The sequence below is a fragment of the Prinia subflava genome, chromosome 1 (assembly GCF_021018805.1).
Source record: "Prinia subflava isolate CZ2003 ecotype Zambia chromosome 1, Cam_Psub_1.2, whole genome shotgun sequence".
NCBI classification, from domain to species: domain Eukaryota; kingdom Metazoa; phylum Chordata; class Aves; order Passeriformes; family Cisticolidae; genus Prinia; species Prinia subflava.
The window spans coordinates 11407064-11425034 of record NC_086247.1 but is presented as its reverse complement, the minus strand read 5'-3'; the positions used below and the strand labels follow the sequence as shown (position 1 = coordinate 11425034).

At 43.0% G+C, this 17971-nt stretch overlaps 1 protein-coding gene across 9 annotated transcripts in view; it reads right to left on the bottom strand.

The window, feature by feature from the left end:
* The window catches only part of MTSS1 (MTSS I-BAR domain containing 1), a 125785-nt gene continuing 107814 nt past the window's right edge, over positions 1-17971 (bottom strand). For 2 of the 9 annotated variants that reach the window (XM_063414076.1, XM_063414160.1), the window contains 7 exons: positions 17845-17942; positions 15652-15862; positions 7991-8110; positions 6797-6991; positions 4557-4721; positions 4051-4213; positions 1-2929 (listed from right to left, as the gene is read on the bottom strand). In XM_063414076.1, the coding sequence (XP_063270146.1) occupies positions 2244-2929; positions 4051-4213; positions 4557-4721; positions 6797-6991; positions 7991-8110; positions 15652-15862; positions 17845-17942 (1638 nt within the window). In that variant the 3' untranslated portion in view covers positions 1-2243. The remainder of the gene's footprint in view (positions 2930-4050; positions 4214-4556; positions 4722-6796; positions 6992-7990; positions 8111-15651; positions 15863-17844; positions 17943-17971) is intronic. The other 7 variants (XM_063413829.1, XM_063414249.1, XM_063413583.1 and 4 more) reach the window with 4 other exon arrangements.

The following is a 17971-nucleotide window of genomic DNA, read 5'->3' as shown; positions in this document are numbered from 1 at the left end:
GGAGTTTTCAGCAGTTCTTTATTTATAATGTAGGCTTAAGCAATCGTTACAATGTAGAAGGGAGACACACTTACAGCAATTATTTATACCAGTTTAGAACAAAAAACTGCACAGGGAGAGGTCAACTCTCAGTACAAACTAGCAACTAAACCACAATAATTTACCATTAGAAACAATTTATTTTTCAGCTGTGACACTGCTTTTACAATATGCAAAAACACAAACAATAGAACTATCCAAAGTGTTTTGTCACATTCTTTCTACATTGAATTTGGCAACATTTTATATTAAATTTTACTGATTATACTAACGTTTAAGAACTAAACAAGTGAAAAGCTGTACTTGGGTACAGTTACATCCATTTATTTCAAAGGTTTAAATAACACTTTTAACTATTGAGATTATCTCCTAACAGTTTTTGTTTATGCAAAAACCATCTCAAAGCCTCATTTGCACAATGCATCAGCTACTGTATCAAGATTGGTGGGCTACACCACAGGCACTACTGTTTATTATATTCTGTAATAAGGAGCTTGTTTTTCAAAGAAAGGAAGGTTTAATATTTTCTAAGAATCATGCTATTTTTTTTTCTTTTTGCTTTTAAGCCATAACAAAAAAAAAATTAGCAAGCACAGCAGTGTAAAATGTCATACAGAACACAGCGACTACACAGTTACTAGAAGTTTCACATCCAATGCAGTTATGTATTAAAGCATAAGAGGTCATGTAGGCAAGTCTAGAGCCAACAGAAATGCGCAGTGTGTGGTGGAAACCAGCCCCTCACGTGGTGCAGTTTTAAACAATCCCGGATCCGCAAGTCTGGTGTCCCTCCACACGTGAGCCTGCTGTGGGTGTGCAGACAGCATCCTTCTGGATTGTCTGACTGGAACACGTGTCGTGCCAAGGGGGCTGCACATTTCTGTCAGCTTTAGGACAAGGGTATTGCAGCAATAACTTACTTTTACTTTAAGGAAAAAATCCAACTCTTAATGATTCTATCAATAGCGTTCCAAAAAACATTACTTAAAAGTACAAAAAAAGAGACTATAGTGGTCAGACTCCCAGTATTATCAAAAAAACAGTATCACCCCCCACCCCCCACCCCTCAACCCTTTTCAGTGTTTAAGAAAAGCCAATCGACTGCTATTTAAAAGAAGTTAAGAAAAACAAGCCCCTGTATTGGAAAGAAACATTCGCAGTTTATTAGATCACAAGCTGGTTTCACCTGTCAAATTTTTAAGTGTTTTCTCAAAATAGTTGGGCTTTCTAAGGTGCCCAGCCTGCTGGGCACAGTCAGAAAAAGGCATTTTGATAACATCTAAGAACTCCCTGCTTGCATTTTAAAAATGTTTTCACATTTATAACTGCCTTAAGCCTGTTGTCCTTGTTTGTATTCAGCAGAACGATGAGTGGAACAAAACGTGAAGGTGGAAGAACCAAGCCTACACAGTTAAGGCTGCATGCATGTGACTGAGAGTTGCTGCTGTGCAGTCAAAAAAGAAATGTGAAAAAACCCAGTTTTTAAAACACCCTACAGAAACAAAACACTGCAATCCAATATGGCTTATTCTGATGCATTTACCATGAAGCTACTAGTAATTCATCCCACTAGGCTACTTTTGTGCAACAGCATCTGCTATTTTGATGGCATCTCCCTCCCCCCACTACCCCCCAATAACTCTACCAACTGCAGGTTTTTTCCTTGCATTATATATTGCTTTATTGTCAATTTTTATTTCTGCTTTTCAAACTTCTTTAAATACTTAAATGAGGATCCGTTCCATATAGCTTGACTTAAACTGTAGTAAGTCCCATTGTTCTATTTTTTAACCTCACTATTACAAGGCGCTCTACAAAAGCTTGCAAAAAAGCCAAATTTTCATTAAATCCCTTTGCTGAAGTTAACTACTCGACAATTTATTTTTTCTTCTATGATTTAAAACTTTACAAAGAGAGTTATAAAAAAGGTAAATGGGATTTGGCACCTTCAGAAAAAATTAAAAGTGTAACTTAGATCAAAAAAATGCAGGAACAAAATCATTGATATTTACAAATTAAAACACCACTGAAGATTATGTCTTACTATGCTCTTTCATTTGTTTTCTCTTTTAGAGTACTTTCAGACTGTCTGTTACCGAGTATCTTAAAAAAAAATCATCGATTACAGATTGGAATGGATAGAGACAAATTAGTTTTCTCACAGTTCCTTCTCGGTGTTCAGTAGTCTGGCAGCTTCTCCGCTCCTAGGAAATGCGAGGTGCTGAGCGATCGTTCGTGGTCGTCTTCTTCAGCTTGACGCCGCGCCGAATGGCGTTGAGCATATCCTCGCCCTGCGGGACATCGCCGGGGCTCAGCTCGCCGGGCTCCGGCTCCGCCTGCCCCGCGGGCGCCAGGCTGCCGACCCCATCCCGCTCGCTCTCCTCGCCCTCGCTCTCGGGGACCGCCGGCCTCTGCTCCTCGAGCAGTTTCTGCCCCGACGCCGGAGGGTTGACGGACGCCTGGCCGCTCCACGAGGGCACGCTGCCGACAGCTGGCCCACCATCTCCTGCCGCTGGAGACTCCAGGCTTTGCTCGGGGCACTCTTCTGTCCCGGCGAGGGCACCGGGCAGCCCCCCCGGGATATCGGGGACAGTCGGTGTTTTGACAGGAATCACCGGCGTCTTGATGGGAATGGGGCCTCCGCCGATGGTGCCGCGCCTGACCGAGGGCTTGGTGGAAGGCGTCCGTCGGATGGTGGCGACGCCGGGCGTGACGATGACGGGTCCCAGCGTGGTGGGCAGACCTGCGGTGGAAGCAGGACGCTTGGTTTGAAACATTCTGCGATAGGACTGGCTAATGTCACTGTTTCTCGGGATGGTGGAAGATTTGTCAAACTCCTGTTGTTCTGCCTCCTGGTCACCACTCACAGAGAAATAATCATAATCTGAAACTGATGCCAAAAGACAGAGTTAGGATCAAGCTGGAGCAGACAGCTGAGTCACGTCAGTAAGTCTGAAGTATGTACAGATAACCAAAAAAGCCTGGAGTCAGTAAGAATTAAGGGAGTTTCCACCTTTAGAAGGAAGAAAGTCCAAGGTTCTGTGACTGAGATTTGATGCCTGAAGGCATCACAGCAGACCAATCCTAGAGCTGCAGAAGGCCCATGGCTCTTGTGAAAGAGAACGAGCTCCAAATTTGTCACCAACATGAAGATACCAAAACTAGCCACATGCCATCACTTGTAGATAGAAACACTTGAAAAATGTACTTTAGATTAGGCAAGTGGGTTCGGGGAACCGTGTACCAGTGATTTCAGAAGCAAATTTGTTTACTTTGCAAACAAAGTAAATCCCAGCTGTCAGCTCTGAAAACTCAGCTTTAATTATTGCACTGGGTTCCTTCCTCTCCACGTAAGTGCTGAGTCAAGCCTGGCCCTCCACAAGCCCTGCTGCCTCCTGTAACTGCATAGCACAACCACCCCAGCTAAGCGAACAAGGCTTGAACTGCAAACACCAAGCTTGGTCTCTTCTCAGCTTGCTGCAGGTTCTGAAACAGGGTACAAACCCCAAAACCTTACTGCAGCTTCCTAGCTATGCCTAAGTTAAGCTCTCCAATGGATTATTTTTCCATTTACAACATTTCTGCTTAGGCAGGAAGATAAAAGGTCACCAAGGGAAACCAAGAGCAGATCGAAAGTGCTGATGGAACATGGCAAAGCTCATGAGTGTGTATTTGTTGAGACAATAGCTCAGAAAGGACTCAAGAAGTACTGGATGCAATACCAGTGTCATTTATAATTCCAAAATCCTCTTGGTGGTATCCTTAGGCTGAAACTCACTGAAGTAGTGCACAATACAATACAATTGTTCAGTACACTGCAGCAGTGCAGGTTTCTATCTAGTTAATAAATCTATGCATTCCAAGGTGGAAAAATCTTCCAAACAGCAATGCCAGCCTTCCTCCCCAGCTGACTACAAAGCCAGCAGTGATAGCTACTCCTTGGTACCACTGGGTGAGTGTGTGATGGCTGGGGTAGGAATGCTTTAAAAAGAACATCTCCTGAATGGGTACCTTGAGATGGGATTGTGTCCTCTGAACAGCACGGAGTTGTTGTCTGGGTGCTGTAGCCACTGGAGCACTGCAAGGAATCCCGACTGCTCCTCTGGGTGTCCAACTGCAGCCCTCTGGACAGAGCGAGTGCCAGCTCCTCACAGGCCTCCATCTCCTCCCCCTGCTGCTTACACACAGGAGAGAGACTCATTACACCCGGAAGGGGCAGTCACCTTCACCCACTTTTAGCTATCTCTCCTCCCCATCAGAGCTTGTCACCGTCACAATCCAACAGGACTGTGCCCACCCATTTGCTTGGGCTTAGGAACAGATGCTTCTTTGGAGTGTATAGAGCAGTGTAGAAGTCAATACCCAGCGGTGCATTCCCTCCTGCCCCATGAGTCCCACCGACCACACCAGCAGCGCTTCCCAGACAAACAGGACACAAAGTGCATCCCGAGTACTGGCAGGAGCCAGCAGGGCCTTTTCCTTTAAACCAAACAGCGTATTTGAAATTGGAGCTTCACCCTGGTGGCAGCTGACACCGTCATGCTGCGCGGTCTCTGGGCCTCCTCGGCGGGCGCGGGGGCTCCGCTCGGAGCCGCTCCGTTGGCGTCCGGCTCCCGCTTTTCCTTGCGACGCTGCAATGTGTTCACCATGGGCTGATCGTACGGGCCTGGCTTGGCCCAGTCCTAGGGAAACGAGCTCGTTAGGGCAGCCTTCAGCAGGAACTGAGCTTTAATTACAGGCAAAACTATGCAAAAGGGCGATTTTAATGCAACAGATTGTGTATCAAACTGGATATGCCTTTCTGAATAAGGTGAGAAGTTAATTTTGAGGATATTAGAAATCTTACTTTATTAAACCTATTTCCTTTATTAAAAGGAATCTAAATTTCCCATTCTACCTTAACGTTCTTATATGAAGGTATTTAACATTTTGACACTGTAGTTTTATCTAAATGAAATTCCATGGTGTTAAAGCCTACATTTTCAGAATTTTGAGCACAAAAATCGCTGTCACACAGCAGAAGATACAGATAAATGTCCAATCAGTGATGTAACTGTTCCAGATGTACACAGGTTCTAGTATTACGTGCTGTTATAGATGTCTTCAGTTCTGAAAAATTAGGCTTGAACAGATTTTTCATACACATTAGTGGAGCAAGTTACTCTCAGTTCTCTCTCAGTTCTCTCTCAGTTTACTTACTAAGTAAAATCTAGTTTATAATGATAGTTTGTACTGAAGAAAAACTAACCTCGCTCTGAATTACTGGTGCTAAACTTGAAACAGAAATTCCTCAGGCCATGAGGGCTGAGGGCTGTATTCACTTGGGGCTCTATTAAGCAAATAGAGTGTTCAGAACCCACACACTGCACACAAAGAGCTTGACTGATCCAAGACCTGAGCTGGGATGCAGGACCAGTGCTAAGCAGCAGCTCCCCCAACACCAGCTGCTCCAGGGGCAATCCCAATCCTAAAAGTTTTCCTTCACTGAGACAAAGGCTGCTTTAAAAATGAAAGAAACAACTTGTGCATGGGAATGGACCCCACACCCTCACAGCTGCCTGCTGGGCAGCCTCCCACAGCCTTCTGATAGACAATTAATGATGGACTAAGATCACACTGTGGGGTTTTTGAGGTGTCTCAGCTCAAGGAATGAGAAGTGCAAGGCAGCTGAACTGACACACCCCCTTGTATAGACAGGTATTTTGGTTTTAACTCATATGAAACTCTGCTCTGCCTTGAGAGCTGTGTCTGTGCTCCAAGTGCTTTGCTGTGAAATATATTGGCAAAGTGCTTCTAGCAGAGACACAACAAATCACCCTGAAGCCCCAGGACCACCGTGGCCACCCTGTCTGTATCCCAAGGGTCTCCAGCTGCTGGACAGAGAGTAGGGGCATCTGTAACAAGTTACCTCAATTTAGATGTATATACATGGGTCCCGTGGTGAATATGCAGTATTATAGAACCATCCATAGGCACTTAAAATCTGAACAGCTACTGTTGACTGCACAAGCCTTGCTGAGGATCCAGAGCAACAGATAAGAGACCTTTTTGCTTTGCTCTAGGGCAGAGTCTCCCAGGGGAACCCCCTGGCAGGGATGGACATGCAGGCTCTAGCAGAGCAGACATGTTTTGATGTCAAGTAAAACAGATCCCTGCAGGTCCAGCTGGAGTAACTGAGAGAAGTTACTGCACTCTTTTTTTGTGGTCTCCCCAAGAGAGCAAAATGAGCTGGGTGAGCACCTCCAGTCTGTGGCAGTAAAGCTTCAGTCACCAGTTGGGTTTACCTGGTGCTGAGCACCTCCTTAAATCACTCCAGCTGGATCTAGGAGAGTGTGCCTGCCTACAGCAATGAGCCCAGCCACAGGGAGAACATCAGGATGTCCAATGTATGGTCCCACTGAGACAACTGGATGCGCTTCCCTGCTCAAGTGAGTGCTTTAGCAGTGCTAAATAAGCTCTTTTCCCCCTCAATAGAGCCCAGAGTGTTCTCACCAATGTTTCAGAGTTAAACTATTCCTCCCTATCTAGGTGTTGTCAGCTTTAGTATGTTTCAGTTGGTGCCAGAACACACAAGGTCATTCAGAAATACCCACAACCAGATTTTAGGTCTGATTTTCACCATGCAGTGCCTGTTCAGAGTGATACCAAAGAGAGCAAATTAACCAATAATTACATGGACTGAAAGGGAGCAACAACTGCCGTGTGCATGCTGTTGGTATGAGGAGGTGAGGACTGCCACAACAAAAGGAACACAAACCTTCCAGCTAGGGATCTTAGATGATGGTAACATGCCTGGCCCAATGGTGTAATAATGAACGTAGTCTGGAAGGAGGGCTGAGGGAGCCCGAGTCCACGCGCGGGAGACAGGCGGGAAATGAGGGAAAGGACCTGCACCAACTGAAGCTACGGATGGGTCACTTGATAAACTACAGTGATAAAACCCATTAGACAACTGGAAATGAAACAAATAAAAAAAAAAAAAAAAAAACAGAGAAATTAATATAAACAGAATGAATATGAAAATACACTGTGACTGATGTTCTAGGGAGAAAAACTCTGTATCTTAAAACAAAAGAAATTCTTCAATTTGCTGCAAATAAAAGGAAATTGATACAATGCTTGGTTCACAAATGAGATCACCTGAAAATTGTTACCTATAACAAATTTCAGGCATCAATCTAGCAGTCATTGTCTCCAGGCTGAGCAGCTTTGCCTTCTGTCCATGAAAGCAGCACACTGTGAAAAAGCCTTTGCAATTTAGGTACCCTGCAGACTGTGGACATAGAACTTTTCCAATCCTGAAGGCATTTGCATTGGTGCCATTTAGTCTGTGTAGCTGGACAGAGAGGAAAAGCATAAAGCCCTCAAACATGACGTATTCTGGCTGTGTGATGATATGGAAGAAATAAACAACAAAAACCAACAGCAAGGATTTACCAGGTGAGAAAGGAGACTGCTAGCACTTCCTCCCCTGACTTGGAGTGTATCTCATGTAATTTATTCCAACCATGTGTATTCTGCTTTCCTTTTTGGTCAAAAAACAACCCCCATTACTCAGTATAATGTATGCTACCTAATGGGAGAGATGGGAGAAGCCACAAACAGCACAACCTGGGCAAGATGCTTTTTGTCAGGCAACCAGCTGCATTTGGGCAGCATTCCACCATCTCTTTGAGTAAAAAAGCTGGAAATTTGAGGAAAATGACCTTTTCTTAGAAAATGATCTCTGTAAAATACCCAATTTGTAGCTTCTCCTAGTAGCTAGTTTAAAGGCAATTGTGGTTTTAATTCAAACATATTGATTTCTAAGGGAGCGTGCAACAGTTTCTAATCTCATCCTCATAAAAAAGGAATCCTGGCTGCATCCCATGCATGGGAGTTTTGTCCAAGTGTTGTGTGGTTTGGGTAAGGAGCTTGTAGGTTTGTATATCCTGGAGATGAAGTTCTTCACCTTATCTGTGGAGGCCCAAGCCCCCATGGTGGAGCCTGAGCTGACTGAGGTGGGGGAACTGCACTCGCTCACTGACTGGCAGGTTTCAGAGGCTTCTGAAGAGGCAGAGCTGGACGAATTCTGCAGCATAAAACAGCACCACAACGCAGGGAAAGGGTATACAAGCCACCAGAAAAGAAAAAAAATCACAAACAAAAGGACAAAAAGCACATACACAGAAACACACAGGAGAGAGGGAAGGATGAGAGAAGCAAAGGGTTAGGATTTTAAAAATCAATTAGAAACTGCTCAAAACTATTGCTAATGTTCAGGAAATCTATGGAAAAAAAAAAAAAGCCACTTGCTTAATGTGAGAACTTGCCACACTGCTTAGGAATGAGGGAATTGAGGCAGCAATCTCAACTCCTCATTGCAATTTCAGCGTCTCAATTCTGCTGCTGTCTCAGAGCAAGAAGCTGAGGGAGCTGAGGGCACCTGTAGTCCAAACATGCAATATACTAAGACAACTGATTTATACAGAAAAGCAGATCATCAGTGCTTCGAAGATACAAAGTTTAGATTTAAAACATGGAGTAGCAAACATCACTTAAATTCACAAGTTCTCGTACATTCTGATCTGCAAAAGTGCTTGTGAAAAGCTCATCTGAGTTTGAGTACAATGGAACAAAGAAAGAAGTGATACTTACCAAAACTGGAGGTTTCCAAAGTGCATGACCTGTATGCATGTGCCTCTGCAGGTAGGATGCATACACCAAAAGCACCCTGACACAACCCCTCCTGCCCAGCAGCCAGGTACATGCACTCTGCTGAGGGCAGAAGTGGTGGCATGTGCTTGCCACCTGCCTTCCCCTAACAGCAGAGGCAGAAAAACCAGGGGCTTGGATGGAGAGTAAAGGAAAACGCAGGGCACAAAATGACCACTGAACACATCAAACATTTTGCTCCAATCTAAGAACTTCTCCAATTTCAGTGCACACCTTTATGAACCTTTGCTGCTGTCGCATCTCCGCAACAGCATCTAATTCAACTACACAAAGGCCAAGGGGAATAACCATGTGAACCTTTTTACCAACTACAATGCTCTTCTACATCTCCCCCTTGGAAGTGGCATCCTGCTCTGTAGGGATGTGTGTCCAGGCCCAGCCAAGAGCGTGGACATGGTCACAAATACCAGCAGAGCTGTCAGGGCAGTACTGAGCTCTATCCACTTTCAGAAATTCAACACTAGCAAGACCAATGCACCCCTTTGTAGCCAAGGACCTGTGAAACAAGACTGTCTAAGGTGTTTTAATGACAGCAGAGAGAATGTGCTCTTGTATTGAGTTTGTGTAGCAAAGACAGAGATTTCAAGGAATGACACGTTGAAGAAGAAGGGAAATCTTACCCAAAACAGAATCTCACCAGTTAAGTAAAATCTAGGGTGAGTTTGCAACAGAAGGACATCTGGATATGAGGCAGTGTAGAGGAGCAATTACTGCTAAAACCCATGAGCTGTCTCACCAGGAGCCACAGATGGGTAATGTGCAGCCAGCTGCCTGGGTAGATGTAGGGCCTCCCAGGATGAACACTGTCACCAGAAGGATTTTGGTGAAGACTGCTGGGGCAGCTGAGAGGTCAACACAGTATCAGCATCTTCAGCTTACTGGTAAACTGTGATTTAACTGAAATTTTGCAAAGGCTGTTAAAATTTTAAGAAGCATGTAGAGTGATGAAGTATTTTACAGTAATAACACTCATCCCACCCTATGCTGACATGAGGTGATCTGCAGGTGACCTGTTAAATGTGCTTAGGGTACAAGTATGCTCAGCTAACAAGGCTTGTATTCAAAGTGGCTCAGCTAACAAGGCTTGTATTGAGGAATGTAAGAATTGAGGTGAAGGTACAGTCAGAGGGAACAGCAACAAATGATACACAGTTGTTAAGGGCAGCAGAGAAAGTGGTGTACCTGATGATGCAGAGGCATGATATTTGGTGGAACTTGTCTCATTCTTGATTTAATGCAATTCCTTTTACAGGAAAAAAGCCTCTAAAAACAAGAATACTGATAAAGATGAGCTGCAATTGTCTCTGCCATCAGTCATAACTATGGTGCACTAAATGGAGATGAGATTATTGCCTCTATCCCCAGACAAAAATACATTATAGAAAACTAGCTTTTACACTAAACTCCAGAGTTCTGCCTGACATTCCAGGTACCTCAGCAAAAGAAGCCTCATGAGAATACTCACACTACTGTTATGGTTTAGTCAGGAGAAAAACAAGACAGAAAAATGCAATTACAGAAAATCCTTTCTGAAACCTCCTCCTTATGGCCTTAATGACCCTCCTGGGTCTGCACACTCTGCACTTGCATGAGGGACAGTGAAGGATCTCAGTTCCAAGCATGGCATCTCCCATGCTACCTTGTTTTCTACAGATGCCCCACGGGTGACAAGTAAGAACTTGGAGTTTACATCTAATACACTATTTGTGTCTACAAGACAGAAATTTCACAAGGTTATGTCAAGTAATGGTAGAGAGAGCTCACAGAAGAGGTTTATTACCATAAAGATGCATTTAAAAAGGTCAAAAATGCCAATTCTGAAGATGCAAAGTATGGGGGACAAAACACTGGAATTAACTTATTTTTGTAACAAAGTGACTCCTCCAAATAAAAAAAGATTACAAAAAGGACTCTCCCACTAATTTGGTGTGTCCATTTTCAGGAAAAAAAAGCCAGACAGAGGCTGAACCAAGATGCCACGGGGAAAACATCCTGGAAGCTGATGGAAATGCAAGAGGTGCTGGTACAGAAACAGGGTCTCCTTATCTTCAGAAACTTGCAAGACACAGGGAAAGGGAATCTCTGGTCTTGCTAAAAAAGGATTCCAAAAATGGAGAGGGAGGCAGAAGAATACTGAACTCCTGAGGGAAAGCATAAGGAAAACATGACTGGCAGCAGGTCAAAGGATGCTTGGATTAGATTGGAGAGGCAGTCCTGAATGGTTGCACCCAGGTGTGGGAAGCACAGGCTTCCTTTCCTTGCACAAAGTACACGAGGGACTGAAAATAGAAACTGCACAGCTACTGCTTGAGCAAATAATGTCCAGACTTTGGAGTGCTTCTTCTAGATGGACAAGCCTTGGCACACCCTCTCCTGGAAGCACACACACAGGGCAGAGCAATTCCTACTCACCACCCCATGGTGTGAGAAATTTGACTATCAGATTTTTCCATCTTGACTAGTTTCCCCTTTTTTAAATGACTGTTTTGTTTGAATAATTTTTAAAATCAGTTCTCCCATTTTAGTTATTTTTTTTCTCACAGCTGCAATAATGGCAGTTCTGCTGTGTTCTAAAACCATCTCTTCTGAGAAAAAGCTTAAAATTAAGAGTATAAAGCTAGAACTATGCTCTGCAGTGACAAGCAGTGCCCCAAATGTATATTTGTACAAGTGTAGCTTGGTCTCTGGTCTCTCAGATGAGCCATGGCTTGTTCTTGGATAGTGTCCCGCTGCTTGTTGTGGTATGTATGAGTTCCAGCAGGGGTATAAAAAAAAAGATTTTTTTAGCTACTGGACTGTACAATTACATTTTCCATCTGCTGTCCTACTGACCTATAAAGGACCATGGTTATCCTGGATTATTTGCATCCTTTGTTTGCCATGTTTTCCATTCAAAGAGCATTGCTTTCTTAACCCTCTCCCTTTCTCAAACTGGAGACAGAGCTTCCTGGACAAGGGTTTCCCAGGAGACCAAATCCTAATGATGAGCATGGTCCAGTGTTCTCCTAGAGTCAGTGGAAGATGGTCTCAGCTACTTTTAGAAAAACTCTGGATACTGACTCAAGGTCACTTCCTGAATTTGTCTAATTTCCAGGAATCTGCCTCTACTGACCCTTCTTTCTAGTCAGGGACCAACTATTCTGAAGCAACTTAGAAAGGAATTTTAGGAGAAACAAATATCTGGTGATAACTTACAGATGTGTTTCACTTTGGACTTGACTTTGGTCAGGGTTTTTTTTGTGTGTTGTTTGTTTTGGTTCTGTTTTGGGGTTTTTTTAAGGTCTAATTTGGAAGCATTTCTTAATTTAAATGGAAAACTGAACAGCTGTAAAAATGTATTTCCCCTATTCTAACTTGCAGCTATTTCTGCAATGAAATCTACTCAAAAACAGACTCTTTCCAGCTTTATAACCTGTACATGCAGAAGCAACTTCACGCTGAGTTTCCCTCTACTTTACTGTTTAGGGAAAGTGCTTTCCAGAGTGTTCTGACAATAAAGACTTATCTCTCTACTGTCTGACAGCACATCAAGATTTTTATCTTCATCTGCTTCTTTCTCTCCCTTTGCTTTCATCTCCATGAAGACACAAGCAGCCTGTAAAATCCAACTGTGTAAGTGCTTCCCCCAACATGCTGATTTCAAACCCAGTGGATCCTACTATTATCATCCCCTGAATCAAGCACCACTATACTGCTACCCCATCATGTGATCACAGATACTCCCAGGCCTCAGTTTGCCTACCACATAGGGCAGTGTGTGGGTTTAGCAGTACACCCAGTGTCCCTCCAAGAGCCACTCTGTGCTTCCAGGTCTGTCAGAGGGCTTTGTATGAGGTCGCTGTGTGTCATGGGCAATGCTGGCCATGCCTGACCTTACACCTGGCATTTAAAGAAACTGTTCCACTCCAGAAAGACCTGTGACACTTTTCCAGCTGTTCAGCTACATCCAAATGTATCCTTTTAATTATGATTAAAACCTTTTACAGTGACCTTCCCACACGTACAGCCATGTGCTCCAGGCTAACGCTTTTCCTCCCAGCAATGCTGCAGAAAGGTGATCCTCACACACCAGTGAAAGAGCAGTCTGATTTTGTAACTGCTCCTTCTCCTATCTCTTATGTAAAGTGTGCTAACAGTAAAGACTTACTTCTCTTACTAACAACTACAGGCTGGAAAGCAGTCTTCATTTTGTGAGACATCTCTCCTCTGGTATAGTCTGTATCCTGTTTCAGCCTCCAGTTACTCTTTGTTTGCAATTCCCCATCCCCCATCTGTGATTTTGAGGAAATACAGTTTAGTTTTCAGTGACACTTGCTTGTCTAAAATATAGATGAGCTTATATACATAATAGCTTCACAGAACTCATATATTCACATTCTTAAAATATGGGAATTTTACATGGCCCCTTTCTACTTTTTTTCCTAAAGCTCATTATTAAAAGAAAAAGGGCTTTGTTGATCCAATATATGCCACAGTGTGTAGCTAGCAAACACCATTAAAGCATCCACCTGCACAAGATATACAGCTTTTAATTTCCTTTGTTGATTCCAGAGCTTGCTTTTCTGCCTTCTCAGTGTCACCACTAGAAACAATGTCACCAGTGTTTGAGACAGAGCAGCAGCCTCCTCCCACCCAGCAGGATGCTCCAAGCACAGCCCCACAGGGAGATCTGTCAGTGGGTTAGAGACACACAACACGGTAACGCTGCCCACTGAACAGCTTCTGCTCAGCTCACACTCACAGTTATCTGTCAGCACAACACACACAGTTTACTTAGTGCTGAACATACAAAGCAAGACACTTAAGCAAAGATGAAGCGGCCAGGCAATGATCTGTTACCTTTTCCTCTGCGTAAAGGTAAACAGAACCAGAGACATACAGAGCACATACCTATTTGTTATACCAACACACTACACTTGTCACACTGCTGCAGCCTTCTACAGCTCATGAAAAGCTCAAGTGATGCTTGGATCAGTTTGCAACCTTATGGACAGTTTCTAAAATGAAGTGAAAGCATATGAACTTAGCTGGTGTAAATCAGCGTGACTCCCATCGGCTTCCAGGATGTTCTGCCACCTGATACCAGCCTAAGTTCTCTCCTCTGCTTAACAGGGGAATTTGCAAAGAGAGGTGTTGGTTTTTTTCATGCTAAGAGCAATTGCAAAGTTACATCCTTGTCTGCAAACATAGCATCATCACGTGGATTACTGCCCTTTTATGCAGGTGCAGTGGATACTGTGAAAACCAAAGATGATGCTAGCATGTGTAACTGATGTATGTATCTTAAAAGCCAACTTCCTTACCTTGTTACTATTCCAGTTTACTTTATTATTGCTCATTTACTTTTTTGCATTTCACTTAGGTTAGCCATAGCCAATCTAAACAAAACATTCATTTTATTAGTGTGCACAAAGTTCTTCAGGATGTCATCTACAAAAATAAGCTGATGTGTCCAGACTGGGGACAGAAGAGGTATTGTTTGAAAATAAAGCATTTCTATTAAAATGAAAGAAGGAAATATATTTAAAAACCATTGAGCTTCCCTTGAGAACATGTTCCAAGCCTAAATGAAGTGTTGTTTTGGATGATACTGTAGAATTTTCTCTACTTACTCAATGTTCTGCAAAAGGCAAGGCTCTGTGTGCTGTCAAAGGTGGTCCAGGGTATTTACGTGGGCAGGTGACACTTGATAACCACTAACACTTGCTGACTGTGAGGATTAACACTCCCCAACTATGCCTATAAAACTACCTACTCCCCAACACGTAAAAAGGAGTGCAGCTACATTTTTGAAGTAAAAGATAATTTCCTTCAGTGACCTCAGGGTGTAATAAAGTAAGTAATACTCAAAAACGGGATATTAGGCCCTTTCCAGTTTGTAGCTAAGATTTTCAATGGGATTTGTAATGTGAGAAGGCAATTCAGCCTTGTTTAAAAATATTATAGTTGCTGTGGGATTTCTAAAAAAAAAAAAAAATAAATAAAGCAGCAAAGAGAATTCAGGTGCTGAAAGATACAGGCCACAGAGCATTGCAAACCTCTGCCTGCAGATGGCCAGTGAGTTTTTAGAGGAATGATGCCATGAGCAAACAGAGTAGCAGCTTCCTTCTGCAGACCCAAAAATGCTCAGGGGAAGTTTACTTATATTAGTAGTGAAATCCTCTTCATCTGACTGGCTTCAGGATGTTATTATATATGATTACACAAACAATCATTTCTTATGAGCTCCATAAAGAATTAATAATATCTCACACTTTCATGCAGAAACCTTATTTCTGCAAGGTGCTCAACTGAGAGTCCAAAATTCAGGTCTATCCATAGAAAGGGGGGTCAGAAAAAATGGCAAAACCAATTACATATGGTAATGCTGGCAGCATTTAGAGCATCCCAGACCCTTTGCAGAGGAGGAATAAAGGAAGCCTCTCTAATGCCAAAGCCATCAGTATTAGTACCGTGGCTGTCAAAAGGATGTTCTGGCATCAATATTTGCCCATTAAACAGCAAAGAGCCACCAGATATTAACCACTTACAACCTGTGCAGGATATTAACTGGTAACCTCAGTGAGTAAAGTGAGTATTATTCCCTCCTGTAAGGTGGGACTTCTTTCTTGTCTGTATTTATCTCAAAGTTAGGCATCTAGGCTCCCTCCAGGACCAGAGGGAAAACTCTATCACCCAAGAGCAACTCATCCCTTTTATGCAAAAGCAGCATAAATCACTCGAGCTAGAGGCCCAACTTTTGGATAAATGAAATGCACTGAGATATTTACCCTTACCCTTAATGTTTAAACTGACTCCAAGGTACCCCCAAACCAAATCAGATCCTTTTTCTGAAAGGTGAGCCAAGTTACAGAGTCCAGCTCACACTCAGGTTTTCGTTCTCATGCTTGCACGTACCTGGTTAGGTGCTTCTGGTGGCATGGGGGATGGCGATTTGGACTGGAAAGCATCCTGGGACATGAATCCAGAATCATGGGAGGACACACTGGACAGCCTCATGGGGGCCTGCTGAGGCAGATTGGAGCTGCGATAGCGATAGTGTGAACTAGGTGAGTGCGAGTGCGAGCCACTGGAGCGGGAATCACTACTGTTAACGCTGTTCAGACTGCTGTGAGAGACAAAAGGAACACAGAAAGGAAAGGGGAGAGGAAAAGACACAAGGGTGGGGAGAGACCCATATACAGTACAATTAACATTCCACATGTCTCTAGCAACAGGCAGCATAAACCGGAAAAGAAAAATGTTGACAAATTAAATATATATATATATATATATATGCACATATACATCAGTAAAGAACCATAAGCAGCTGCAGTATCCCTGGTGACCAGAGAGAAAATGGCATTTTGTCTTGAGTGTCATTCAAATGATCAAATCTTAACCACTCAGACTTCAAACTCAGGTTAGGGATGAAGGAATTGCTACATGCCTTCCCTGGAATTTGCACAGCACGTGCTCAGAAGGTGTCTGCTGATGGTTCTCTCCTATTTCTGACTTACACTTGGCCCAGATTTTCAAGGGGATTTCTAGCAGGGGGACCAAAGACACTGGAGTTCATCTAAAAGTCTGCCTCTAGGCATGCTGCTGCAGACAGCCAGCAGGACAGTCAGTGAGACTTCTGAAAGCATCACCAAACCCCCTCACTTCAGAGTACCTGGGACACGTGTTGCTTACTTGAAGGCTTCCTACCAGATAAAAACACATGACAGCACATGGAGTGAAGCCAAGCCACTGGGTATGGAACTTCAGTTAGTAACAAGGACAACCAGGAAATTAAATCCCCAAGTTAATATCCATGAAAACAAACCAAAGTGATTCTTCAAAGAAAGAGATTGATTTTTAATCCTGAGAATCCACGAATGACAGCATGGACATGCCAGCCACAATGTGGGAGCTATTGGAATTTCCTGCTGGGGTGGCTGAGCAGGACGAGCAGGATGCACCAATCTGATGCTGCGCAGCTTCCTGCTCCACTGGCAGGAGCCTGGCCTAAGGGATGGCTCTGAAGGGGGAGGCCTGCACCTCCTGAACACCAATGCCATGTACAAAGAGGATGTATGAGTCAGTGTGCAGCAGAGGAAGAGCAGTTCTGCTTTATTTTACCCACACACATCAGTCTGTGCCACACAGGTTTTACCCAACAAGGAGATGAAATTGATTAGGAAGATATGATGAATTTTGGGGGTTTTTGTTGCCATTTTCTTTTATAGTTTCAGGATATTGCATCTTTAAGCCTGTGCTCATTGCTCTAAATATGCACGTCTTCACATATATATATATAAAAGTACTGACTTTTTTTATATATATCTGCATGCAGAGACAAGTAGGTACATAGAAGTTGTGTTCACTTGCTCTGACATGCTGTAGATAACTTTGCTCATACACAGGGAACCTGTAGTACATTATTCATAAAGCAAACTGAAAGGTAATCATTTGAGAGCAGCTAGAGAGGTGTTGAGCAGAATACACAACAGGGTATCTTCCTTTTCAGTAAAAGGAAAGAGTAAATGTAGACACCAGGATATGGGGGCAACATGCTAATAAACTGTTTTATGAGAGAAAACAGTTCTTACAGAGAAAGCATAGACAGAATCCAGTGTTTCAACATATTTCAGGACAGCATTAGACAGCATTAAATAGTCAAAAAAACTTGTATCAAAAAAGCATTTCCATCTACCAGACTCATAGGGCAATTGTCAAGGATGTTTTTCCCTTTTCAAACAGTTTAACTTACTGATTATAACAGCTACTTAGAATAATCTAAAAAGTCACCACATGAAAAACAGAAAAGGAAATTATGAATGGACAATCTCAGAGTTTAGATCAGTACAGTCTGCTCTTTGATCCAAAATGGATTCAAGAGAACTGAATCAAAAGCATCTTCAAGTTGTGTTGAGTTCAAAAGTTTTTGTCATGCCCATCCTTTTTAATATTCCCAGCACACACTTAAATGAGGAAAGACCATGAGAGACTGTTTCAGTAAGACTTGTTATTTAAGATTTAAGAATGCATACAAATCCGTTTCACAGTCTGAACTTGCCTCCCTTTGCCCCCAAACAGGTTAAAAATAAGTATTACCCACTGACTTACCTGCAAACACTAGATTTTCTGGACATGGTAGTACTGGGAGAGGATGGAGGAGTCTGGTAAGACCAGCTGTAATCAGAACCTTTCAAATCTAAAATTACCTGATGAAAGATAATCAATAGCATCAAGG